The 27,085-nt window shown below is 40.5% G+C and overlaps 1 protein-coding gene and 1 pseudogene across 1 annotated transcript; both read right to left on the bottom strand.

The window, feature by feature from the left end:
• Positions 1–422: 422 nt before the first annotated feature.
• Positions 423–15,838, bottom strand: LOC121796815 (annotated as a pseudogene).
• Positions 15,839–18,042: 2,204 nt separating this feature from the next.
• Positions 18,043–20,251, bottom strand: LOC121793623 (glucose-induced degradation protein 4 homolog). Its single transcript, XM_042191656.1, has 8 exons — positions 20,076–20,251; positions 19,883–19,938; positions 19,155–19,298; positions 19,004–19,077; positions 18,844–18,898; positions 18,716–18,778; positions 18,503–18,630; positions 18,043–18,420 (listed from the first exon to the last, which is right to left on the bottom strand). Exons 1-8 carry the CDS (start codon positions 20,119–20,121, stop codon positions 18,342–18,344), a joined length of 645 nt encoding a protein of 214 aa, XP_042047590.1. The 5' UTR covers positions 20,122–20,251; the 3' UTR covers positions 18,043–18,341.
• Between the last annotated feature and the right edge of the window lie 6,834 nt (positions 20,252–27,085).

Genomic DNA, 27,085 nt, shown 5'->3' with positions numbered 1-27,085 from the left:
CATCCACAACAACCTACAGCTTGCAGATATATTCATAAAACCCTTGGCTTCATCTCCATTTCACAATTTGTTATCCAAGATGGATTTCACATCTGTTTACAGTCCATCTTGAGGGGGCTCTTAGATTGAACCAAGAGGAATGCAAGAGGAAGAAGAAGAGGAAGCTTCTAGATCACATGCATCGCATACACACGTGAAGAAGCAACATAGCTATCAACAGCTCTCTGCCTAACCACCTCCAATGGCTATGAATGTTAGTTAGTTGTTAGTTATAGTTTGTTATGCCAGCTGTCGTCTAGTTAGTTAGATTGTTGTTCTTAGCTAGATTACATCACTGTGTATATAAGGTGAGGTGTCTTCCCACTTTTGTAACAATTCATTCAATCAATAAACAACCGAGATCTCTCTCTCTTCAAGCATGATTATGCTTCGTTTATAATCTTCTCAGTCCCGATTCTGTATCCAGATTTCTCCAAATTCTCTTTCAGAAATTTGACAGTTGGGATCTGCGACATGTACAAGTGAGTGTGAGTTTAGAAATAGGAACCCTAAACAACAAAATCATAAGAAATCTACTACTCCCTCTGTCCCAAGGAAGATGACCCCTTCCTTGGGCAGCACGGAGTTTTATGCAATGTTATTTTGTGTGTTAAGTGGAGAGAGTAAAGTAAGAGAGAGGGAATAAAGTAGAGAGAAATGTGTTTCCATTTATAGTAATGGGTCATCTTGGATGGGACAAACCAAAAAGGAAAGCGGGTCATCTTTAGTGGGACGGAGGGAGTACTTTGGAAGCTCTTCCGGATAAAATCTTGGCATTCTGCTACCGTCATGTCGCAAGAAGGGGAATCCGCCATCAATTCAAACAAATTGATGCTTCAATTCGATCTCTCTCTTCTTTCGCTTCACTCCTATCTGTCCTCCATGTCTCCATCAGTAAAGAAAACCATGGGCTCAAAACCCAGTTGGCCCAATACAGCCCATTTTATTTTTAGAGAACATAGCCTAACTTGCCCCAAAATCTTCCTCGTCTTTTTAAAATTTTACTTGTGCATAAACATAATAGTTTTAATATATTAAAAAAAGAATTGAAAAAGTGCCGATCGTTATTCAGTCTTAGGGCGTGTTCAAGCTGGGAGATTTAATATATGGCCATAACTTATCTGATCCTATTTGATCACTATTCAACCAAGGTTTTTGAAAAGGAATCGTGTGTTCAAGGTTACAGATATGGTCCCGACTAGGGTTGGTTAATGCTTCCATTTTTTTAATAAAAAAAGTGTAATTCCTATTCTACCCTCATCACTTTCACTTGCCGCAAACTGAATCCATTTTCGCGGAAATCGCGATTTCAAACCAAATTTGGGGTTAAATCTCCGACGCTACTATTTTGCAATACAGAAGACGAAACACACAATCAATGGATTCGGGAAGCCAGCACGGGATAGGTATGAACGAACCGCACCAATTTGGTGCTTTATCTATTTCCCGTTTTGTTCATTAGCGCATGTTTCTCGTCCGACAACATTGTGGTTTTAATGCACCACACTTGCGATTGTTTGCCTACTGTGCATCAACCGGTGGACCAATGGCCACTCGAAATCGTGATTTTCTTATTAATTGCAGTTTGACTTGCTGAGTCTGTGGCGTCGATGACGGCCCTACGCTATCTTGTTTGCAATTTTGTAATGGATTAACCGAGTGCGACTGGTGACTACTTGATTTGTTGTAGTGATAATTTACGCCTCTGCCGTCGACACCGGGCAGAGATGTAGCGGCGTAACAATGTCGTGGTTTCATTGCGATAAAGGAGCATAATGTCCTCGAGAAACAAAGATAGCTGCGCTGATTTGGCTGAGAAGAGTCTCATCTTGGTGGATTTGTATATTGGCCTTAACTACATAATAATGACATAGGAAATTCGGCGGAAGATTAACTCATAACACACAGTTGAATTACACCTGAAACTAACACAACCGGCGGGATTGTCAGCAAACCACATTAGTATCCCAAAAAAATAGAAGTAAACAAAGTACAAATCGGTAGTAGCACAACAGAAGACGACATCAGGAGAACTATGCTTGCCAAAAAATGTGAATAGCGAACATAAACAAACAACGAAGTTTGGTTGATTGATCGTTGCTTACCTAGGGCCAATGCAGGGCAAGATCGGAAGAGCGATGCACCACCTTAACACTCTGCTACTGAAAATTTCAGCCCTTCCTTCTGTTTGAATCCTTCACCCAAATAAAGTAAACCAAACTTCAGCATTCTGTGTAAATTGCGAACTCTTGAGCCGCCGAATGCCATACCTGGTGTGATTTGGAACCTGTCTTCGTAGGGATCTTCCACGTATCCACCAAATCAGCGAAGACCTCCTCGGCAGCTACAAGGAATGTGGTTCTAGGGTTCCTCCAAAATGTATCGAATGGGGGGAAATTTGGGAAGACTATGCCTTTCATTTTAAATTGCAAGGGCACCGTAGTAAATACACATGCTTTTCTGGATCAGAAATGAGCTCCAGATTTCATAAACCACCAAAAGGTCCTGAAATGGATTACGAGCATACCAGGTGTGAACAGTGCGGGCCGGGAAATTAAGAACGGTCTGAAGTTGGATCCACCATGTATCTTGAACACCCAATAAGTTACACATATGAGCCCATATCTGCACATATGAACTTTCTTGAACACGCCCTTACAATTGTTTGAAAAAAGTTCCAATTGGTTGATAGTATGTCCCCTAAAAATATAAATTTTTAAAATTGTATGTGTTTTAATGTAAAATTAGTAAAGTATGAGAAAAATAGAAAAAAAAATGTGTTAGTGAAAAATGTGTCTCATCTCATTAGAGAAAAGAAATTTACTAAAATAAAAGGTTTCAATTTTTAGGAGACAAACCAAAGAAAGAATGACGGATATTATATTTCTCTTGTTTGAAAATTAGGTCCTATTTTTTTATATGTACAGGTAAATATAGTCAACAGTCAGAAGGGGAGGTTGAAGAATATCATGTGCTTATTCTTGAATTAAACATAATTTCTTGTGTTTTTTGTGCATACGATAGATTCATAGTAACGCGTGATGTCTAGTTTCTTTAGACGACCCTATTTTTATATACTAATCCCCCACTTCCTGAAAGTTTGTTCAATTTTTCTATTTCTGTCCGTCCCATAAAATATATCTCATTTTACTTTTTACCATTTTTAGTAGTGGACCCATATTCTATTAACTCAATCATACTCACATTTTATTATAAAATCAATATATAAAAGTAGGACTCACATTCCACTAACTTTTTCAACACTATTTTTATTGCATTTTTTAAAACCCGTGGCGGGTCAAAGTTGGACAATATTTGGGGGACGGAGGGAGTACTTAGTGGGAGTATTTAATTTTTTAATAAATTAGTGAATTATGATGTTTTTAAAAATAGTAAAATGAAACACTTTAGGTCAATATCTAAAAAGAGATAAGGTGGGAGTATAAATTAAATAGATTAGGTAAGGTATAATAATGCAACATCCACTCGATCAAGAATTCACTAATAGCAGCAATAAAAAATGGTTATTTTGAAATTTATTCATTTATGTGATTCTGCATCACAAATTGCTGCAATATATAAAATCAGTAGTTAGATTTTCCCAAACCACAAGAGTGGAGAGTCGAGAGTAATGTGCAAATCAACATGTTTCATTAAATTATCCCATCATCTCTTCTTTTTCTTCTCTCTTCCTCTTTCTACTCGATCCCAAACCCACGTTCATCTTGATAGAGAAAACAGCATCGGAGTTCACTTTCAATACGGTTACCGGACTTGAAGGGAAAATAGTTTCATCTCTTAGTTTCCTCATCAGCCTTTCACAACGGATCAAATCATCCTACACAACACAACTGATGGATCCGCGAATTATTGATGTTAGTAAATGCTGGTAGAGAATTATGACACAATGAATTTACGTGGTTCGATTTACTGAGGTAAATCTACGTCCACGGGGAGAAATGAGGGCAGGTTTGTATTGCTTGATCTGCGAAAATACAGCTTACAACAGACTTGCTATATGCTATTTTATCTCTAGAGAGCTTAACCCTTTTCTATCAGATCTAAGTTCTATTTATACATTGAACTAGGATCGTGGTTTGCAGCCCCACTAACAAGATCGTGGGTGAGCAATAACTGCTCAATAACTGCTTCATACCACTAAATAGATCGTGGGTATAGTGGAGGTCGTGGAGGCCTTTCGTGAGTCCACCAACTCCTAGTTCGGTCGAATGCTGAGACCGAACTGCTGGACTTTACCGATCAGCTCTTGCCGATCTGAGAGGAGAGCTTGACTGGTCGGCTTTTACCGAGCTGTAGGCTGAGTCCGAACTCTTTGGTCGTGCCGAACTCTTTGGTCGTGCCGAACTCTTTGGTGCCGAACAGATACTCTTTCTTGGGCTCTGGGCTGATGGGCCGTCACTGTTATTGGGCTTGCCATTAGGGTTTAGTTCGTACCCCATCACTACCCCCCCCCGAAAAGCGAAGTGGATCACTTCGGCGAGGTGAGTCACTTCGGCATTCTGGATAACGGTAAGGGGGAGGCTGACGTCAGGGGACGTGCCTAGCGCATGCCTGCATTAAATGCGACAGTAAAATCCGGCCGTTGATTCCTGAAAAGGTGGGATTCGAAACGGCGCAACGATTTCGAAATCTTTCCCGTATCTGATAAATACGCTCTTTCTTCATCATTGAAGCACTTTTGCTGTTGCGTCTTCTATACTCTCTTTCTTGCGAAAATTCTCTCTCCGCTTTCAAGAATTTTTTTCAGACTATCTTCACCTTCAAAAAGTAAGAAAAATGTCTTCTTCTTCTTCTTCGGAGTCGGGTAGCGTTAGGAAAGGGGGTAAGGGGTCTTCTAGCCGGAAAGAATCCGGGGAGAAGACCGTAGAGTATTTTCACAGTATCTTGAGTAAGGATACTGTGATATCCCTTTACGAAAAATACTCTTTTCCTGGGGGGAAGGCGGTGGTACCTGACGGTGATCACAGGGCTGACTCCCCGCCGGAGGGTTACGTCACCGTGTACGAGGCCTGCTTAGAATGCGGGCTTCGTTTCCCCCTCCCTTCTGCCTTTATAGATTTACTAGATTTTTTTCAGCTTCCTTTAGGCCAGGTGACTCCGAACTCTTGGAGGCACTTGTCGGCCTTCGCTGCCGAACTCCGTAGGTTAGGAAGGGATTTGTCTTTGAAGGCGATCCTTAAATTCTTTCAATTTAAGAGGAAGGGGTCTTGGTTTTACTTGATCCCTTTACAGCCTTTTAGGGCCTTTTGTAAAACGAAGTGGCCGAAGTGGCAAAATCGCTTCTTCTACTATGATAGGACCGCGGCTCCTAGTTTTCCCTGGAGAGGGCCGGAGTCCGTTATCCGTCACCCTCGGCCTGAACCGTTGGACGAGCTCGACGGCGAGCTCAACAAGATTCCCATAGTTAGGAAACAATACACGGAGTCTGAGCTCGTCAAGGGCGACGTCGTGTTCGACATCTCGTCTTCGGACGAAGAGGCCGAGGGTGAGGATTTCTCTTTATCTTTATGCTCTACTGCTTTAACGAAGAAAATCTGACTTTGCTTTCTTGCTTTTTGGCAGTGTTCATGTTGAATAAGGCTATCAGAAAGTCCTCCGAGCTTGTGGAGCCGGAGAGAGAGAAGGCTACCAGCTCGGCGCCTGATGCCGAGAAGAATCCGAAGAGGCAAAAGACCTCTTCGGGTCCAAAGAAGCCGGAGTCGACTTCGGCAAATAGGAAGGGGAAGACCCAGAAGCCCCCGAGAGCGCCAGAGAAAGACATGGTCTTGGCGCCTCCTTCGGAGCATATCTGTGAGCCATTTCTATGGCCCACGGACTTCGCCGAGGTGAATTGTCTTCTTGATTCCTTGGCTTGGCTTCTGTCCTGTATTTTTGGTGCCCTCTGTTAACTTTTTTCCTTATCCATTTTCAGAGGAATGATATGCTCTCCAAGCTCGTCGCCGTCGAACTCTCCAAAGCGTCCAACGACTATGCCGAGATGCAGAGGAAATTGGCGGCTGCTTGTCACCGGGCCGAGCAGGCTGAGGCAAACTTTGAGAAAGCCAGGGCTGCTAGGATTTCGGCCCAGGATGAAGCTCAGTTTGCCAAAAACCAGCTCGTCATCCAGCGAGAGCAGACGAAACAGAGGGATGCTGCCGCCGTGGTTGCCCAAGGAGAGGGTCTCCGTGCCTACACGGAGAGACTCTTTTTGAGCAGCCAGTTCTCGGCCTTTGTCGGTAGTCTGGTAAGGCTAATTGCCGATAAGGGCGAGCAGGGGGCCGACGTCGTGCTGCCTCTGTACAGCCGAGAGATAGCAGCTCGGCTTCAGAATCTGCCGCTCCTTGAGGAGCTCGCTTCATCTTCGGTCCTGCTTTCTGCAGACCGAGTCCGGAGTTGTCGAGCTGATCGGGACGAGAACCTGGAGGCTATCTTTGCCTCCGTGGGACCCGTTTCACCCGCTTCGACTTACAACGGAGAGGGTGAGGCCGAGCCGCTGGAGCGGGAGGCCGAAGTCGATCAGGCCGGGCATCCGGAGAAGGAAGCCGAAGTCGAGCGGGCCGGGCATCCGGAGAAGGAGGCCGATCAGGAGGCGGAGGCGAGGCCGGCAGGAGGCGAGGCTGAGGCTGAGGTAGCCCAGGAGAAAGAAGCTGTACCAGACCGAGGAGCCGGAGACGAAGCTGGCGGAGTATGATTTCGTCTCCCTTCTCTTAGTCTAGTTTCTTCCTTGTAAAATGGCCTTGATGCCCTCCTAGTGTAAAATTTTCCTTGTGAATGAAAAATTCTCTACACTTGTCTTCGTATAGCTTTTCGTACTCGCCTTTATTCCTGTTGTATTTTACTATCTGCTCGGTACAACTGCCGAACTAATATAGCTGCTTTGTACCCAAGGAGATGGAGATACTTCACTGGAAACGGCTGTACTCTTCGGCTTTGGACGAAGCTGAGAGAAGAGCTATAGCCGATCAGACGAAGAATGACGAGCTTCTGGCTCGTTTAGTGAAGCTGGAGGCCGATATCAAGGACTTAGAGTCCGATAAGAAAGATCTGGAGGCCGAGCTGAATACGACCATTGCTGAGAGGACTGCGTACGAGGATTACATCCGTGTGCGCGGGGGATTGACCATATCAGATGTTCAGAGTCGAGTTGACGAACTGTGGGAGGAATATCTTGTACTCCGGAGGAACAATGCGCTGGAGAGCTCGGCTTGCCAACAAGTTGTGAAATCACTACGGCGTTGGGCTTCTCGGTACAACATTGTTCTTTCTCGGCGCCCCTCCATAGAAAGATTCCTTCGGCATATCGTGCCAACAGATGCTCGCACTCCAGATCAAACCTCTGGTTCCCTTGTTCAAAATCCTACTCCAAGTCAACAACGAACTCCGGAACAGCCGGAAACGTCTAGACGAGAACGGGCTCAGGAGCAACCGGAATCGTCAAGACAGGGACGGACTGAAATTCGCCGAGGAGTTGTGACTATGAGCGAGCAAGATCAGCAGATGCTTATTGCAGAGACTCTTCATCGCCGAGGTGTTAGGACTTCTCGGGCTCGGGGAAGAGGCGTTGGGTCGAGGATAGCATCTCGTCGACCTGCTTATTCTTCATCTGCTCGGAACGACCGAACTCGGCTTCCAGAGGATTTTGTGAATAGGTGGCTCAACTTTAGCAACCCCGGACAGTAGAATAGTCCTTTGTAATAGTAGGGTAGCGGAGTTGTATGCTGAACAAGATTTGAAAAATGAAATTTTGTTTCCACCTCTAACACTGTATTTACAGCTTAGCGAAAAAATTTCATCGTACTTGTCCTCGGTCTTATGAAGTATACTTCTTTGATCGGACTTGGTCCTTGGTCTTATGAAATAAACTTCTTTGACCGGACTCGTCATTGGTCTGATGAAATAAACATCTTTGACCGGACTCGTCTTTGGTCTGATGAAATAAACATCTTTGACCGGACTCGTCTTTGGTCTGATGAAATAAACATCTTTGACCGGACTTGGTTTGTGTTCTAATTTGGCGATTTTTGTCGCCGGGATCGAACTTTCCCTTGTCCTAATTCGGCGAGTTTTATCGCGTGGATCGGACTTTCCCAGTTAACCGAAGTGGTCTTATGCAGTAAACCTCTTTGACTAGACATGGTCGTCCTCGGTCTTATGAGGTAAACTTCTTTGACCGAACTCGGTCGTCCTAATTCGGCGAGGTTTATCGCGTGGATCGGACTTTCCCTTATTGCAGTTCGTTTCAGACGAAGTGCTTATTAAGCTGAATTGCGGTCTTGTATCCTCCTTGGAAGCTTGGACGCACAATCGTTGGCTTATTGCAGTTCGTTTCAGACGGACTGCTTGTTAAGCTGAATTGTGGTCTTATATCCTCCTTAGAAGCTTGGACTCACAATAGTCTTTAATAATCGATCTAAAAAGGGGATCAGTCTTTAAAGAACGATATACCTTGGTACCATTTGTAAGAGACGACAAGCACATAGAGACAAAACACATAGAGAAAAAATGAAAAAGACGAAAGAAGAAAAAAAAAAAAACTTTAAACTTTTATAAAACGACAAGTAAAAGATACAAGTAAAAAAAACAAACAAATAAAAACATGTACCCCTATGACCGAACTAGACACAAGACAGACTGACCGGACTTTGTCTCTTACAAGTGGAACTTCTTGAGGTTGGAGACGTGCCATGTTCGGGGTACTTGTTCTCCTGACATGTGAGTCAACTTATAAGACCCTTTGCCGAGGACTTCTGACACCCGATATGGACCCTCCCATGTGGGCTCGAGTTTGCCCAGCTTTTCTGCTCGGCTTACTTCGTTGTTTCTCAAGACGAGATCTCCCACTTGAAATTGAAGCTTTTTCACCCTTTGGTTATAATACCGGGCTACTTGCTCCTTATACTTGGCTGCTTTTATGCACGCCAATTCTCTTCTTTCTTCGGCGAGATCTAGTTCTGCTCTCAGTCCGTCGTCATTCATTTCTGAGGAGAAATTTAGAGTTCGGGGACTGGGTACGCCGATCTCCACCGGAATTACGGCTTCAGTGCCGTACACCAGACTATACGGAGTTTCACCGTTGGAGGTTTTGGGTGTAGTTCGGTAGGACCATAGGACTTGAGGGAGATTTTCTACCCATTGTCCTTTGGCTTGTTCTAACCGAGCTTTTAACCCTTTCACCAGAATCCGGTTCGTTACTTCCGTTTGTCCGTTTGCTTGGGGATGGGAGACCGAAGTGAACCGCTGTTGAATGTTCAGCTCTTGGCACCAATTCTTGAACGTCTTGTCGGTGAACTGAGTCCCATTATCCGAGATGAGGATGTGGGGTATGCCAAATCGGCACACTATGTTCTTCCAGACGAAGTCCAATGCCTTTGAGCTCGTTATCGTAGCTAATGGTTCAGCCTCCACCCACTTCGTGAAGTAGTCCACGGCAACGATAAGGAATTTCATTTGCCGAGGAGCTTGAGGAAGTGGTCCCACTATGTCTATGCCCCATTGCATGAAAGGCCAAGGGCTTTGCATAGTGTACAGATCGGTCTGCGGCATCCTTGGGACATTTGCATGAATTTGGCACTTCGTACACTTCTTGACGAGCTGCACTGCCTCTTGTACCATGGTTGGCCAATAATATCCCCATCTCAGAACTTTTTTAGCTAAAGCTCTGGCTCCGATGTGGCTACCGCACGATCCTTCATGAACTTCTCTGAGGATGTAGTCCGTCTCTTCTGGTCCTACGCACCGCAATAACGGCTGGAGGTAAGACTTTCTAAAGAGGACTCCTTCATGAAGTTCGTACCGAAGAGCTCGGCACGTGATCTTCCGAGCTTCTCTCTTATCCTCGGGCAATTGTCCTTGATCCAGATACTGCAAGATCGGCGTCATCCAGTTCGGCGAGCTGGATACTGAATGTACCTCGGCTTCATCAATGCTTCGATGCATTAATTCTTCCGCCTTTGAGCTCGGATCTGAGGCCAACTTACTTAAGATATCTGCTCGGCTATTTTCCGCTCTGGGAATACGGATTATCCGAAAATAGGAGAAACTTCGGCTGATGCTTTGCGCTTTGTCCAAATACTTCTTCATTCTCTCGTCACGGGCTTCACTTGTACCCAACATGTGATTTACTATGACTTGTGAATCACAATGGACTTTGAGAGATTTGACGAGCAGACTTTGCGCTAACTGGAGTCCGGCCAGGAGGGCTTCGTACTCGGCTTCATTATTAGTAGTGGGGAATAGGAACCGAAGTGAGTAGGTTACCTCGTGTCCGTCGGGAGCGACAAGTAGAATACCAGCTCCACTTCCCATCTTGTTTGAAGCTCCATCTACGAATCCGCTCCAGCAGTCCGGCGGTTCTACTTCGGATTCCAAGGGCTGTGCTAGTTCGGCATTGGCAGAATTCTTCTGTTCGGCAATAACAGGACTTGCTTGATCGAACTTTGCTTCTGCAAGAAAATCTGCCAAGGCTTGTCCCTTGATGGCTTTCCGAGGTAGATATTCAATTGTGTGCTCTCCCAACTCTATAGCCCACTTGGCGATTCTGCCTGATGCTTCCGGTTTGGTCAACACTTGCCGAAGTGGCAGATCAGTTAAGACGCATACCTTGTGAGCATAGAAGTATGGCCGCAGTCTCCTTGCTGCATTTACTAATGCCAGAGCAATCTTTTCCAGTGGTTGATACCTTGTTTCTGGACCTCTTAATGCTCGGCTTGTAAAGTAGATGGGAAGCTGCTTTAGGCCTTCTTCTCGTACAAGCACCGCGCTGATGGTTTGATCCGATGCCGCTAAGTATAAGAATATTACTTCGGCTTCGGTTGGAGCAGAGAGCATAGGAAGCTCGGCTAGATAACTTTTGAGCTCGTCAAAGGCCTTTTTCTGCTCGGCTCCCCACTCGAACTTTGGTGCCTTTTTCAACACCGTGAAGAACGGCAGTTGCTTTTCGGCTGCTTGAGAAAGGAATCGATTCAGTGCGGCTAGGCATCCGGTTAGCCTTTGCACGTCATGTATGGACTTCGGCATTGCCATGTTTTGAACAACTTGAACTTTTGAGGGGTTTGCCTTGAGTCCGTCCTTTGAAACCCAACAACCCAGAAACTTTCCCGAATCTACCAAAAAGGTACACTTTTGGGGATTAAGTTTGAGGTTGGCTTTCTTGAGCACGTTGAGAGTGGACTTGAGGTTGTGCTCGTACTCCGAAGTGCTTTTGCTTTTGACGACTATATCGTCAACATACACTTCGACCTCCTTTCCAATCAGGTGCCGAAAAAGCTTGTCTACCATCCTTTGATAAGTGGCTCCGGCATTCTTTAAACCGAATGGCATCTTTTTATAAGCGAAAATGCCGAAATCAGTAATGAAGGCCGTTTTTGAAGCGTCAATCTCATCCATTAAAACTTGATGGTATCCTTTGTACAGATCAAGAAAACAAAAAATTTCAAAGCCTATCAAAGCTTCTACTTTTTTATCTATGTTCGGAAGGGGATAGCAATCTTTGGGACAGTGCTTATTTAGATCGGTGAAATCTATGCACATCCGCCATCCTCCTTCCTTTTTCTTGATCATGACAGGATTGGCTACCCACGAAGGGTACTTCACTTCGAATAACACATCCGCCTTCAATAATTGACGGACTTCGTCATGGATGACTTGATTTCGTTCTGCCGCAAAGAGTCTTTGCTTCTGTTTTATCGGCCGGACTGAAGGATCAATATTTAACCGATGAGTGATTACCTCGGGGGGCACTCCGGTCATGTCCAACGGAGACCATGCAAAGACGTCTTTATACTCCTTGAGGAGCTGGATGGTTTTTTCCCGAAGTAGGGGCGTTCCCGCGAAGCCGATCTTAACCGTTCGGGATGGATCGTCTTCGTACAGCTGAACTGTCATCGAGTTCGGCTCCGGTATGACTTCGGTCATCGCCTCTGACTCCGGCTGCTGTGATTGCTATGCTTGGTGGTGCCGATCTGACTGCTCGGCACTTCTAAGCGCAATTTGCAGACATTCCTTTGCTCTCTTTTGGTCACCTCGGATGACCGCTATCCCTCCTTTAGTGGGGATCTTGATGGTGAGGTGATAGGTGGAGCAAACGGCCCGAACTGTGTTGAGCCAGTCTCTTCCCAGGATGACGTTGTACGGGGACCGAGCTTTCACCACGAAAAACTCAATCATCGTACTGGAGCTAGTAGGCGCTTTCCCCACCGTGATCGGAAGGCTGATAATACCTTCAGGGCGGGTGTCCTCCTGGGTGAAGCTCTTCAGGGGAAGCGGAGCCGGACTGAGCCGAGCTGGGTCCACTTCTAGTTTGTCGAAGCACTCTTTAAAAAGAATGCTAACCGACGCTCCTGTATCCACAAACACCCTGTGGATCAGTTTGTTTGCCACTCCGGCTTGGATGACAATGGCGTCTTGGTGAGGAGAGATGGCCGGGACGGGATCAGCAGCCGAGAACGTAATCACTTCGTCCTGCTTCAGCCTTTTATGCGTTGGCTCCTCTCGATTGGAGCCTCTGCGTTCTGACTTTAGGGACGACTTGGTCTTCCCGGCAGGGAGCGCGTCAATAGTCTGGATTACTCCATCATATTGCGGCTCGTCATCGTCTTCGGGATCCGGCTGCCTTTTCGGATCCTGAGGGGCGCAGTTCGCACCACTCTGCTTTTTATTCTTCTTTGGCTGCTTACTTCGGTATTTTTTCAATGTCCCTGCCTTCACAAGAACATCGATACCTGCAGCCAAGTTTCTGCACTCCTCAGTATCGTGACCGTGGTCTTGATGGTAGGAGCAGTAGTTATCCTGTGGTCGGCGCGCGGCTGATTTCGTCATCCGCTTTGGCTTTTCGAATAGGTCAGAGTGCAGTTCGAAAATTTCCGCTCTCGGCTTGTTCAGCGGTACGAACTGAGCGGGCGGCTTCTCGGGATTGAGACGAGGTCCCAATCTGTCTTGCACCGGAGCCCTTTGAATTCTTTCAAATGGAGTCCGGCGAGGATGCCCCTGATCGCTATGATCGGGCTTCCTTCTGTCTCCTCGGGACGATGAGCTGTCTAACGACCGTTTACGACGGTCTGCCTCATCGGCCCGGGAGTACTGGTCCGCAATGTCCCACATTTCCTGAGCTGTCTGCGGACCGCACTCAACGAGCTTCCTGTAGAGAGCTCCGGGCAGGATTCCATTTTGGAATGCCGAGATGACAAGCAGATCGTTGAGATCGTCTACTTGCAGGCATTCCTTGTGGAATCTTGTCATAAAGTCGCTAATTTTTTCGTCGCGACCTTGACGAATGGAAAGCAGCTGAGCCGAAGTGATTCGGGCTTCCGCTTTCTGAAAGAACCTCCTGTGGAAGGCATCCATTAGATCTCGGTAAGATCTGATGCTGCCCTGGGGGAGGCTATCGAACCACCTTCTCGCGTTCCCGATGAGCAGCTCGGGAAACAGCTTGCACATGTGGACCTCGTTGAGACCCTGGTTCGCCATGTTATATTGATAGCGCCCCAAGAAATCGTGAGGGTCCACGAGCCCGTCGTAAGTCATCGACGGAGTTCGGTAGTTCTGTGGTAGGGGAGTTCGGGTGATGTCGTCCGAGAACGGAGTCTTCAGTGCTCCGTACACGGCGAATCCGATATCTCGTCGGTATGGAGGAGATTGAGTTCTCCTGTGATTCCGGTACCGAGGAGGAGCTGGAATATGTCGGGGTTGAGGATTCTTTCTCCTGGGAGATGCGACACTACTGCGGTAGTGACTTTCTTGTGCGGAGGGAGAAGGAGAATCCGTCGTTTTCGTCTCCGGCTGCTTTTGGCTTTTTCGCAGGAAGGTTAAGAATTCCTCCTGCTTTTCAGCCAAAAACTGCTTAACAGCCTCATTCAAATCGGGCTGCTGGGAAGACTCAGTGGGACGATTTTTGGAGCGGCTTGTTCCTTCGCCATGAGAACTGGTGGTGGATTTATCCCTAGGCTGTTTTCCCGACCTATGGGATGGATTGGCTTCCTCCTGGTTCTCACGGGCTGGAATACGGGTATTCTGCGATCTGGTATGCATTTTTTGGGTGGAAAAAATGGATCAAAAATTCGCTTTATCACAAATTTTGTTCTCTGTTTCCCACAGACGGCGCCAGTGATGGATCCGCGAATTATTGATGTTAGTAAATGCTGGTAGAGAATTATGACACAATGAATTTACGTGGTTCGATTTACTGAGGTAAATCTACGTCCACGGGGAGAAATGAGGGCAGGTTTGTATTGCTTGATCTGCGAAAATACAGCTTACAACAGACTTGCTATATGCTATTTTATCTCTAGAGAGCTTAACCCTTTTCTATCAGATCTAAGTTCTATTTATACATTGAACTAGGATCGTGGTTTGCAGCCCCACTAACAAGATCGTGGGTGAGCAATAACTGCTCAATAACTGCTTCATACCACTAAATAGATCGTGGGTATAGTGGAGGTCGTGGAGGCCTTTCGTGAGTCCACCAACTCCTAGTTCGGTCGAATGCTGAGACCGAACTGCTGGACTTTACCGATCAGCTCTTGCCGATCTGAGAGGAGAGCTTGACTGGTCGGCTTTTACCGAGCTGTAGGCTGAGTCCGAACTCTTTGGTCGTGCCGAACTCTTTGGTCGTGCCGAACTCTTTGGTGCCGAACAGATACTCTTTCTTGGGCTCTGGGCTGATGGGCCGTCACTGTTATTGGGCTTGCCATTAGGGTTTAGTTCGTACCCCATCAACAACCATGCATTAATTTTTCAAAATTTGTGACAAAATGAAGCACGTATAGTATTTAATTTCACCTTGACATCTTGAGAGACGAGGTTGTCAATATGTACAAATGATGAACCAAGCTCCCTTGATTCTTGGAGTAGAGTTTTGATGGCCGAAATTGCCACAACACATTGATGGAACCCCAAAAATTTGGGATCTGAAAATAATATATTTTTCAGTAGATCAAAATAATAAAATGAAATTGATTTAATTAATTAGGAGTGGTGGTATGGTACCTAAAAGAAGGTGGAGAAGTAATTGAGTTGATTGTTGGAGGAGGGTTTTGTTGAAGGTTTGTGTGAGGAGATAAGTATAAGAAACTGGAGTTACAGCATCCAGCCTCCACTCCAACCTCTTCAAAACCGCAATCTCCATCCGTTGAATAAGCCTTGGAGCAAACCATATCTCCATATCTTCCTGTTTGTTCATTTTTCATTCAAATTTCCATTTTTGTATAAGTATATGATAATGATATGATGAGTTATTAATTTATTTCGCCTGAAATTCGTGCAGAAGATAAGCCGTTGTTTCGTTGAACTTGGTGGCGATGGATAAACAAGCGATAGAGAGTAGCTCGAACATCCAGCCCTTCCAGCCCTGAACATTTATAAATTAATATGGATATGGAGTATCATATATAAATGCATTAGTTTAAAACATTATTATTTTCTTACTTGACACTGATTATTCAGTGAAATGAAGCGATCCACATAATTCACAGCGCAGAATATGGTTTCATCGCAAAGATTCATTCTTCTCTGAGACTAGACGAAATAGAAAAGGATTTCGAAATCAGATTGAATATATAATTAGTGGCATGGAGTGATAAGATATGGAAAAAAATACCTTAATTATCCAAGTAACAGCTTTAAACCTAGCATAACAAATGAAACCATTAATCTGCAAAAGCTTAGTGTAGGCTGAGTGAGGCAAATAGGTGGTCTCCTTAGCTACAAAAACAGAAAAAGCTTCCTCACATTCTTCAAATGAAATACCATTTCTAATGTCACAATCATTCTCTTCAAAAACTTCATTGCACAACAAACTTTCCATATCTTAGTATAATACTACTACAAATTAAATTAAGTCAAAAAAAGAAGAAAACTACTAGTGTAGTTGAAAATGATTGTGCATGTTTGGTTTTATACTTGTTCAAAACATGCATGCAAGTTTTTTTTTATTATTGGAGGAGAAGTAAGTGAATACATGTATGTATAAATAATAATATATGGTTGGTTGAGAGAGTATGAGTATGGGGTGAAGAAAGGGTTATAAAAAAAAGGGCCACGAATCATATGAAATGGGTAAATGCTGACAAATAAAATTCTATGATTTGCCAGCCAATATGGTTTTGACTGCATTAACATATTGCGTGATGGCACGAGGACTGCCCCTCTAATTGTCACACTGTATTCAAGTTTCTTGTTGGCCAAACATATTTCTTAATATATTATTGCTTTTATCTTTTTCCTCATTTAATATTATCTCCATCACATTTAAAATGTTCATCTTTTCTTTTTTGTTTGTCCTACCCAAAATGTTCATTTTCTATATTTGAAAATAAATCTCTCTCCTTTCTCTTCATTCAAATATTCAACTATTTTTTATTAAAATATTCAACTATTTTTTCTTTCTACTTACTCCACCTAACAATTCCTCTTAAAATTCTGTAGAACATCTTGAGTAGAACCGAGGGAGTATGACAATGGCTGGACACTATTTTAAAAATCATTACTTGCTATATTTATTACGTGGAAAAAATACAACCATACTACCTGCATCCTAAAAATACAACCATACGTATAAAAAAATTAATTCACTTCTAACTTTTAAAAAAAAAATCATCATAGTACTATTTTTTCACTCTCTACTAATATTACCTATTTTTTCTTTTTCATTATTTTTTAATTTCATATTATTATTCGTATATATCGTCCTAAAGTCATTATTTTCAAGGTACATAAGAATTTTAGTGGCAAGGTGAGTACGTCAATGGTTATATGTTTATATAAATAACCTACTCCTAAAAGAGAAAAGAAAAACTAACGGGTCATAGCGCAGTTGACAGCGCGGAGCTTTAGCGGGTTATGTACACCTATGATCAAACCAAAAGATAAAGAGAAAGAAAATGAATTTAACTCTTTTTGTTCAAATGTATTCCCAAATTACTCCTATTAATTTTATTGACCATGGTTGTGTATTTGTATCAAGTTTTCGCCAATTAATATTTTATTTTATAAGATTATTTTTTTAAATAAAAATCTGAAATACTCCTATATAACTAATAAAGTTTAAAACACTCTAATGACTTTTAATTCACAACTTTTCTATGGAGAGACTTACTCAATTTACTGATTAGTCCGATCAATAACACTTTTTTTCCGATAATTACCATATTATCATTTTAGTTTGTTATTTCAAGAGAATTCACCTTAGTATCATTGCAGACTTGCAGTAGATAAAATACATTTTTCATGACTCATTATTAATTTACTTGTGTGCATATATATTGATATTATTTTAACATTAAATTCGTCCACATGAAGTTGTACTTTTGCAGTTTTTGCAGCTTCCTCCATTGCTCAAACGGAGATGTTTGTCTCTGTGACTCTATAAATGCTGAAAAGAATTTTCCAGATCACTTTACTTATTTGATCAGAACTCAGATTGTTATACTCCCTTCCTCCGTCCACGAAAAATATGGCACATTTGTCATTTTTTTATTGTCTATGAAAAATAGGAACATTCAAAAAAGGAAAATTTTCAACTTCTCTCTTACTTTTTTCCCTTCTCTCTTACTAATAATAAGGACCACACATTCCACTAAACACTACTTCTCTCTTACTTTTTCTCTTCTATCTTATTTTACCAATTCTACATTAAAACTCGTGGCATTCACAAAGTGCTCTATTTTTCGTGCACGGAGGGAGTACTATTTTTTAATTACAGCTATTTTGGAGAGGGACCAACTACTTATTACAGCCTGAACATCATAAATATCCCGCAGATAGCTTTGCAATTAAAAATTCTCATTGAATACAAGTCTAAATTCACAAAAAAAATTATCAAATTTGGTCAAATTCTAATCTGTCCCACAAATTTAATTTAGGACATTCGCAACAGATGTCGAGTGGGGGCATTGCGCTGCCAGCTGCAGCGTCCGTTGCAGGGGCGTGGGCGCAAAAAATACAATAAAATCAAAACTGAACAATTTAGCATACAGATTTTGGGCTTCTTCAACTACCAAACTACACAACTCGGCTGGAAAATCCTCAGTATATAATTCTAATCAATTGAAATATTTTCTAGTAATATTATACAACTGAGCAAAATCGGCAAGCTGCATCAGTGAGAGCATATTTTGGGGCATTACTGATATTGAAATAGTATCAAAATACACAAAATTCATTCACTCATACTTGTATAGTGTATGTGCTTCTAAAATTTTAAATGATCTCATGAAAAGCTTCTCGACATTCTAGTGCAATCAGCTTGGCCGACGATTGAAAATTTTACCTTCCAACAATGGTTCGGACAGATTAATATCACGCTCCGTTTACTGCAGCTCATAAGTGGAGAAACTGAATCCCAATCTTCCAACACTTATGGACTTCAGCTCCAACTTTTGAAAAGGGCTGCAAAATAATACATACGGTTACCACATCAACATGAAGAAACCCCATAGTGATACTGTATAAGTAAATTCATGGAAACTACCTGCTGTTAGGATCATAATAGAATCCGTTGATAGATCCATCACTACAGGAGAAGCAGACGTAGTAAAAGCCAGCGATTGTCAGTCCGCAATCAGTTCCAACGTTGACAAAGTGTTGCTCCTTCCACCTCTGCCCGAATTGAAAAGAATGAAGCTAGGAAAAGTTAACATGAAATTCAAATATGAGTGCAAGTACAGAATCAAAAAGCTATTACCATGAATATATAAGGATAGTTGCTCAAGTCTAATGACTTCCCTCCATCAGGTTCCACTTTGGGCTGGAAAACGAGAACTTAGATAAGATTACGTACATGCGAATCAAAGAAGAGCACATAATACTTACCAGTAGAGGAGGAAAGGATGGAAATTTTGTCCAGTGCTTGATGTCGTCTTCTCGCCTGTTCATAGTTACCAAGTTCAAGTCAGTTACACTTGTTTCACATAAATTCGGGGCTGTAACTGTTAGAACTTTGGGATCTTCAAGCAAGGACTACATGACTTACGTTGCTCCCCACTTTCCAGTATAGAATGTATAGTTCTTGGTGTCCACAATCTCCCCTTCCCAAAACGTAACAACCTAAAGCAAAGCTGAAATATGATATACATAGTCGCAGCCTCTCATCTTACAAAGATAAAAAATGGTTAGGTTCATACCGGAGTATCTGCCATGGGAACATTCAGAGCTTCCATTGTGCCACATAGATATCCACGATCATGGTCATAACCCTGGATTCGTACATTCACTCTCCAAGCTTCATCTTTCTGTAGACTCGAAACATTCTGAGTCCCTGAGAAAGCCTGTGACGAACTACATGGTATAAGCATAACACGATAAAGGTATACTACTACCTCTGTCTCTTAAAAATAGAAACAATTTCCATTTTGGTCCGTCTCTTAAAAATAGAAACTTTCTAAACTTTCTATTTTAGGAAGTGGACCCACCCCACAATCCATTAACTCTATTTCCACTACTTACTCTCTTCCTCTCTCTTACTTTACCCATTCTTCTCTCTTATTTTACCAATTGTGCATTAAAACTCGTGTCGTTTCAAAAGTTTCTATTTTTCAAAGACAGAGGTAGTAGTATTTATGATCACCATATATTTGCAAAAGCATCAACTCTTGCATAAGTTGCACCTAAATTCTCAACTCAAGAAAGTGCTACCTCAATCAAACTTCAGTTTTGATAGAATTTGGTAAAACATCAACCCAAGAAATTTTTAAAAAATATGATTTTTCATCCCACTCTCTTTCAGGATATGTTATATAAAAATGTGCTACAAAGCTTTAGAAATAATTTCTACATAACTAATTAGTGACAAAAATCACCCAAAAGACATACAGAAATGAAATAAACAAGATTGAAAGAGAGCAGATATTACCTGTCCAACACTTAAGAGTGTACAGGGCTGGGGCATAGTATTTCCAGTAGTTGAACCTTCCAAAATCACAGCAAACTCATATAAATTATACACTCCCACAAAAACACACAGCACTAAAGAGTAACAAGAATTAAGGGTGCGAAAAAAAGCTGATGAAAATTGTAATTATGAAAGAAAAAACCCGATTGAGTACCTGAAACTTCAGAAGGAGAGGAAGTCTCTACCATTCTCACCGGCATTTTGCAATTTAGTTGACTCGATCGAACTGCAGATATTTGTCGATATTTCACAAATCACAATCTGTCGAAACCCTCAATTTTATTTTTCGGCTACTTTTTTTTTCCCTTTTCCCTTTTCCCTTTTCCCTTTTCCCTTTTCCCTTGCTGCTCACTTATTTAAGTAAGGGCGACTTTGTTGTATGAAAGCGCGACTTTGGTTCCCATTGGTTATGTTTTTTGGAGGCAAAGAATGATGTAATTGCTACTCTACTAGGAATGATAAGCAACAGAATTTATATAGTGTTGTTTTGTGTGTTAAGCCAGAAAATAATGAAATAGAAGAAAAAATAAAATATAATTAGTACTTTTTTCGGGGTAAATCCACTTTTCATATAAAATGTTTTACCCTCGTTTTAATTTGATACACAAAGTTTTAAATTTACATAATTAGTACAAAAAGTTACGTTGACGTTTAATTATAATACAAACCGTTACTACAGCATTAACTTCGTTAATTATGTGCTTATGTGGCATGTGACTCATCAACTAATTAAAAAAAATCAAAATTCTAGATAAAAACTCCTCAACTCCCATAAGCAACTCTTGACATTCATTCTTCAAAGACCTGTGAACCAAGAGCAACATTACATCCACATCTCACAATAAAACTTCTCTATCTCTCTTTTTATTTCATTTTTTCTCGTGGAGGTAAAGGCAGTCGCGATGATCCCTTATGGAGCTTTGAGTTCATCTCTATCAAAAAGTAAGATGAGTGAATGGTCATTTTAAAGGCAATGCTAAGTTGGCAAACGATTTGTTCCTTCCTTTTATATTCATTTTGGTGTATTTTGATGAGTCACATGCCATATAAGCACACAATTAACGGAGTTAGTGTTGTACTAACGGTTTGTATTAAAATTAAACGTCGACATAACTTTTTGTACTAATTACGTAAACTTAAAACTTTTTGTATCAAATTGAAACAAGTGTAAAACATTTTGTACGAAAAGTGTATTTACCCCACTTTTTCCGTATCATTATAAGTGAGGCGTATTTCTTTTTAGGTCATCCCTGTATAAGTACATTTACTTTTTAGGTAAAAGACAATAGTATATCTCTCTTATTTTATCATCTCTACCTATTTTCACTCGTAAAAACATGTGTCCAGAAGAAATATTTTACTTGAAATGGAACAGAGGGAGTAATATTTTTCAATTTTAGAAACATGTCTTTTTTATTTATATATAGGGGAATCAAGAGAGAATTCACATAATAGTCCCTTCGTTCGCCATTAGGAGTCTCATTTCTTGGCAGCATGGTTTTAAGAAATATAAAAAAAAAAGATGGCAAAAAGTTAGTGAAATATGAGTCTCACTTGTATTTATTAGTTTTAAATGAAATGTGAGTGAAATTAGTTAATGGAATGTGGGATTCTATAATCATTTATTGTAAAAGTGAACTGGGATTCCTATTAGCCGACGGACTAAAATGAAAAAACGAGGACTCTTATTCGCGGACGGAATGAGTATTAGATTAGACCAGTCAATATCTACAAAACTGTATATCTAAGAATGATTGCTTTTTATGGGTCTTATGAATTGTTTGGAGTTACAGATTGAGGACCTTAAGTTGTAATCTACGTTCATCATTTGTGTGATTTGCCTTATTAACATTGTTTTCGCGAAATTAGAATTCTTAATTGTTACTGTATTTTATAAACTAAAGGAGTGAAATTATATCCCTAAAATTCCTCTGTTGCCTGATTCTTCACCACTTGTTTAATTACACAATTTTCATATTTACTTGTTTTTAAAACCAAATCAAAATAGTATATGACGCTGAATTGTAATGGATGGTTTTTAATTACACAAATTTACTTGTTTTAATTATAAAATACTTATCTGTAAAACCAAATAAAAAACTCCATCCAAATAGTATATGTCGATGAATTGTGATTAGATAGTTTTTAATTTATTCCCCATGATTCGATATTTGATACTGATCATTAGATATATTATTTGTTTAGATATATTATTTGTATACTTGCAGTTAGTTTTAGTGCTAATAAATAATGCATCAATTAGTGTTAGCATTTTAAAGATATTAGGAATTATTTGGAGTTACATGCAAATAATGTATGACAAACCCTACTTGTAATCTGCTTTGTCCGTTACACATGAGGAAACTTAGAATAGTTGTATGATTCGCCCAGTACTCGTGAAGTCATGAATGGATATCTTACTTGACAATTAATAAAATGATAATCATATATCTGCAATTCTCTTCTTTTGTGATCTATGTCAACTACTCCCTCCGTTTTTTTAAAAAAAATAATTATTTTCATTTTGGGTCGTTCCTTAAAATTTAAAAATTTTAGAATCTTTCTATTTTAGGACTTGGACCCAACAATCCACTAACTCTACTTTCAGTATTTTTTTCTCTTCCTCTCTCTTACTTTACTCATTTTTCCTTTCCTCTCTCTTACTTTACCAATTCTTCTCACTTACTTTACCAATTGTACATTAAAACACGTGTCATTTCAAATGTTTCTATTTTTTGAATACTGAGGTAGTATTTAATTTCTTTATTTTCTTATTTACTTGTTTCAGTCTTAGTTTAAAAATTTAACCGAAAAACCATGTTTCTGCAGTTAGTACTATACATTTTACATTTTACTCCCCTATAATTCGATGCATTGATCCTTTAGCTATAATAATAATTGTACACTATGACCATGTTTGGTTGCCAATATTCTGTCTGGGAAAGTAATCTGATTACTTAAATTTTAAATTCCTGTGTTTGTTTCCGTTTTTAATCAAACTGAGAAAGTAATCAAAATCCTAAAATAAGGAAAGTTAGTACAACTTTCCAGGATTCTGAATCCTAACTTTTCTTAGGTATTCTTTTTCTCAGTTTTAGGATTCTTACATATTTAATGCAATATAGTACAGTTTATTATTATTATCATCATCATCATCATCATCATCATCATCATCATCATCATCATCATCGTTATTATTTATTACAATGTTTTAAAAATAATTTAAAAGTATAAATCATACTTAATTTCAGGATAATAAATAACTATAATTCAAATTATCATAATTATAACTATATTATCAATATTTATTTTTATTTTTATTAGTATAATAATAATAATTTATTAAATAATTAAATATAATTATAATAATAATAATATAATAATTATTAATTTATAAACTAGTAATTAACAATAAAATTGTAGTGAAATTTTAAATTATAAAATTTATTCAATTAAAAATTAAGTAAATATAATAATAATAATAATAATAATAATAATAATAATAATCTTATTTATTATTATATTATTATATATTATGATGTATAATCCATATTTAAACTATCCATCGTAATAATAAATAAAATAATATAATTATTATCATTTGTAATTAATAATTTATTAAATAATATGTATTATTATTTTTTATAAATAAAAAATGATAACTATATTTTTAGTTTAGTGTTTAAATTAAATATATACTTTCAAATCTTGATATTTTCCAAACACGGGAAAGTAAAGTGATTAGAAATCATATTCCCGGGATTCAATTTCCCAGGAATCATTTTCCTTGCCAACTTTACTTTCCCGCCAACCAAACATGGCCTATATATTTGCTGTTAGTTTTAATGCTAATAAATTATGCATCAAGATACTTTATTCCAAAAATGAACCGACGGATACTAAATGTTAATTACATTAATGATAATCAGGTAAACCCCCAGGACAAAATTTACCATTTATCATTATGTTATGTAAGTAAACTGTGTATTAACTATGAGTGTATGCATTATGTGTTGGGTATGTATAGTGTGTGTGAAGATATCAAATTTTATACTCCCTCCGTCTCCAAAGAGCATCCACAGTGGTGCGGATGTCTCGGCGAACATCCCCGTGGACATCCCAAAACACCTCATGCCACATCATAAGGACTTCCCACTGCACTGCCACGTCATAAGGACTTCCCACTGCACAGTGACGGACATCCCAAGGACATCCCGATGGACTTCCCACAATAATAAAAATTCACAAATTCACCAAATTAAATAATTTACGGAATTAAAAAATTTACAGAATTAAAATTTCGTCACGATTACGGAATAAAAATTTCAAAAAAATATAAAATAATCGGGACGTCCGCAAGGACGTCGCGACGGACGTCCCGGGAACGCCGCGGAACTCTGGTGTCCATGGAGGACGTCCGTATCCGCGTCACCGCTGCGCAATGGCGGACGTCGCGCGTGGAACTCTGGCACGCCGGCCGGACGTCTGCCGGGACGGGCGCCATTGTGGATGCTCAAAGAGTATGAACTTTGAGTTCAGCACGAGTTTTAATAAATAAGAGGAAAAGTAAGAGAGAGAGAGAAAGGGTAGTGGAAATAATGTTAGTGTAGAGTGGAGTCCATATTATTATATTGGTATAAGTTGTAAACACAATGATGTGTAGGGGTAGTATGTTATTTGAATTTTTCAAAATTAGAAAGTTCATACTCTTTAAGGACGGACGAAAAATGAAATAGTTCATACTCTTTGGGGACGGAGGGAGTAACTATTTGAATATATAGAAATTAAATTGTAAAATTGAGATATTTGAAATTGAATTTGCAATACCATACATTAGGTTTGAAATTAACAACTACAATTTCAATTCCAAATCCACACCCTCAACTCTAAGAGGCCAAACAAAGCTTTCTGAATTTCAGTATTGCACCCTTCTAGCATCATTTTCACCCGAATCTTCTTTGACCACTCATCTCCTAACTTGTATCTCAACCTGCACATCTTAGCCACTTTTCTGCACGTAATATCAATTAAACACATCATACAGAGACCACCAGTAACCATGGCCCAGAACGCGACTTATCAACCGGATACAGAAAAAGCGAAAGGAGATTGAAAATGTCTTGGTTGTCGTTGAAGATTTGGTCCGTCGCCAGTGGTAACAATGTTTTCTTCTGCTGAGTTTGACTGAGTATTTTAGTCGGAGGAGGATTAGTGATGATGGTGATGAGACAACCATGGTTACTAATATCATGTCCAGGATGCCGGAGCTAATTCGACATGTGGATAGGCTGGTGCGTTTAACTGATACGGATTGCATAAACAACCTCTGAATGGATCGTAACTGCTTTGGACAGTTGTGTTGGATTCTACGTGAGCGCATGGGTCTAGTCGATCAGAAATATGTAACTATTGAGGAGCAAGTGTCTATGCTCTTGAGTCTCCTCGCTCACACAAAAAGAATCGGGTTGTTGGTTACTAATATCATGTCCAGGATGCTGGAGCAAATTCGACATGTGGATAGGCTGGTGCGTTTAACTGATATAGATTGCGTAAACAACCTCCGAACGGATTGTAACTGCTTTGGACGGTGGATTCTACATGAGTGCATGGGTCTAGTCGATCAGAAATATGTAACCGTTGAGGAGCAAGTATTTATGCTCTTGAATCTCCTCGCTCATCTAAAAAAGAATCGGGTTGTTGGATTTAATTTTATGCGATTCGGTCAGTCAGTTTCGCGATATATTCATGAGGTGTTAAGAGGGATGATTGGTCTTCACGAAGTATTCATGGCTAAACCCACGCCTGTGGACGATGGTTGTAATGATCCCCATTGGAAATGGTTCAAGGTAGTGTCAACAACAATGTTATTGAATATATTTGCCACAAATGCATATGTGAACTAAATTTAGATCCACCTGTCTAAGGGCATTGGATGGAACATATATCAACATCCGTATGAGTGTTGGAGATGCACCACTATATAGAACACGAAAGGGCCACATCGCTACGAATACTTTGGCAGTCTATGATCGGTTTCTGCGATTTGTTTACGTCCTTACTCGGTGGGAGGGAGCAACTGGTGACTCTCGTGTTGATACGAACGGGAGGTCAAAAACCAAGGGGGATGTGACCACGACTCCTCTTAGGCTGCCTGGAAGACCCATCACGAGATCCATGAGACAAAGGCTTCCGGAGGGCGTCTCAACCTACATGCCGAAGGCAATGGGGGAGGCAGAAGGAACGCCTGATCCGTCGAATTAACCCCTCCAAAATGCCCAACCAGGCGTTTGCACGCTAGGCATAATAATCCTTATCACGTGTTCATCTTTATGCTATCACACGGGAAGTTGACACTCTAAGAGTCCGTAAAGGTACTAGAGCTTTGTTGAAATGCGGTCACAGTACTTAAAAATTGAAGTAAATACTTATGGCATTGATAGTCATGCTGTCAGCATCCAACATTTGTTGTGTTCTTCTATTTTTTATGTGAATACTTTGATAGAACGAGTCACATAATATCCACAACGGTCCACTGAATTATTGAAGGGGTTGGCAGCGGAAGCGTGCGTAGAATCTGATCACATAACTTGATCTATTTAGCAGATTATTTAGACATATTCTATTCGCGTAATTATCACATGTATCATGCTCATAACTTGAATTAAAACATGCTTTAGCATATAAAATCCCTAAAACATGCTTACTACGGAATTAGCCAGTTTACCTCGTTGATTCAATCAAGAATCGATGATGGCTTGCTCTGTCTCCACGTGAAGATCTTCAGTACTCGACCTCGGATCTTCTGTCTGGTGTCCCAGACTGTACACTGTAATTTGTGTGGGCAAATCTCACCAGCGTACTAGGACTTGAATAACAAAGACAGAACTCTGCTCATGGAGGAAGCAATTTTTGAACTCTCTCTTTCTCTAGAGGGGGACGAAAATTCTAGCAATAATAATTATTGTTATTGTCGTTGTTCTCTAGTTCTGTCTCATTTATTCTCCTATTTATATTAAGTCTCATATTGGGCTCAGTCAGAGATCTAAGGAAGAATTTGGATCATGCCTCACTCAATTAGCTTTTTACTAATTAAATTGAACCCAGAATTTAATATAAGCTTATATTGGAATATTACAAGCAACCACTAAGAAGTAATATTGCACT

This window comes from Salvia splendens, chromosome 3 (assembly GCF_004379255.2).
Source record: "Salvia splendens isolate huo1 chromosome 3, SspV2, whole genome shotgun sequence".
Lineage (NCBI taxonomy): Eukaryota > Viridiplantae > Streptophyta > Magnoliopsida > Lamiales > Lamiaceae > Salvia > Salvia splendens.
The sequence above is the reverse complement of the archived record's forward strand: the minus strand, read 5'-3'. Positions and strand labels throughout refer to the sequence as shown.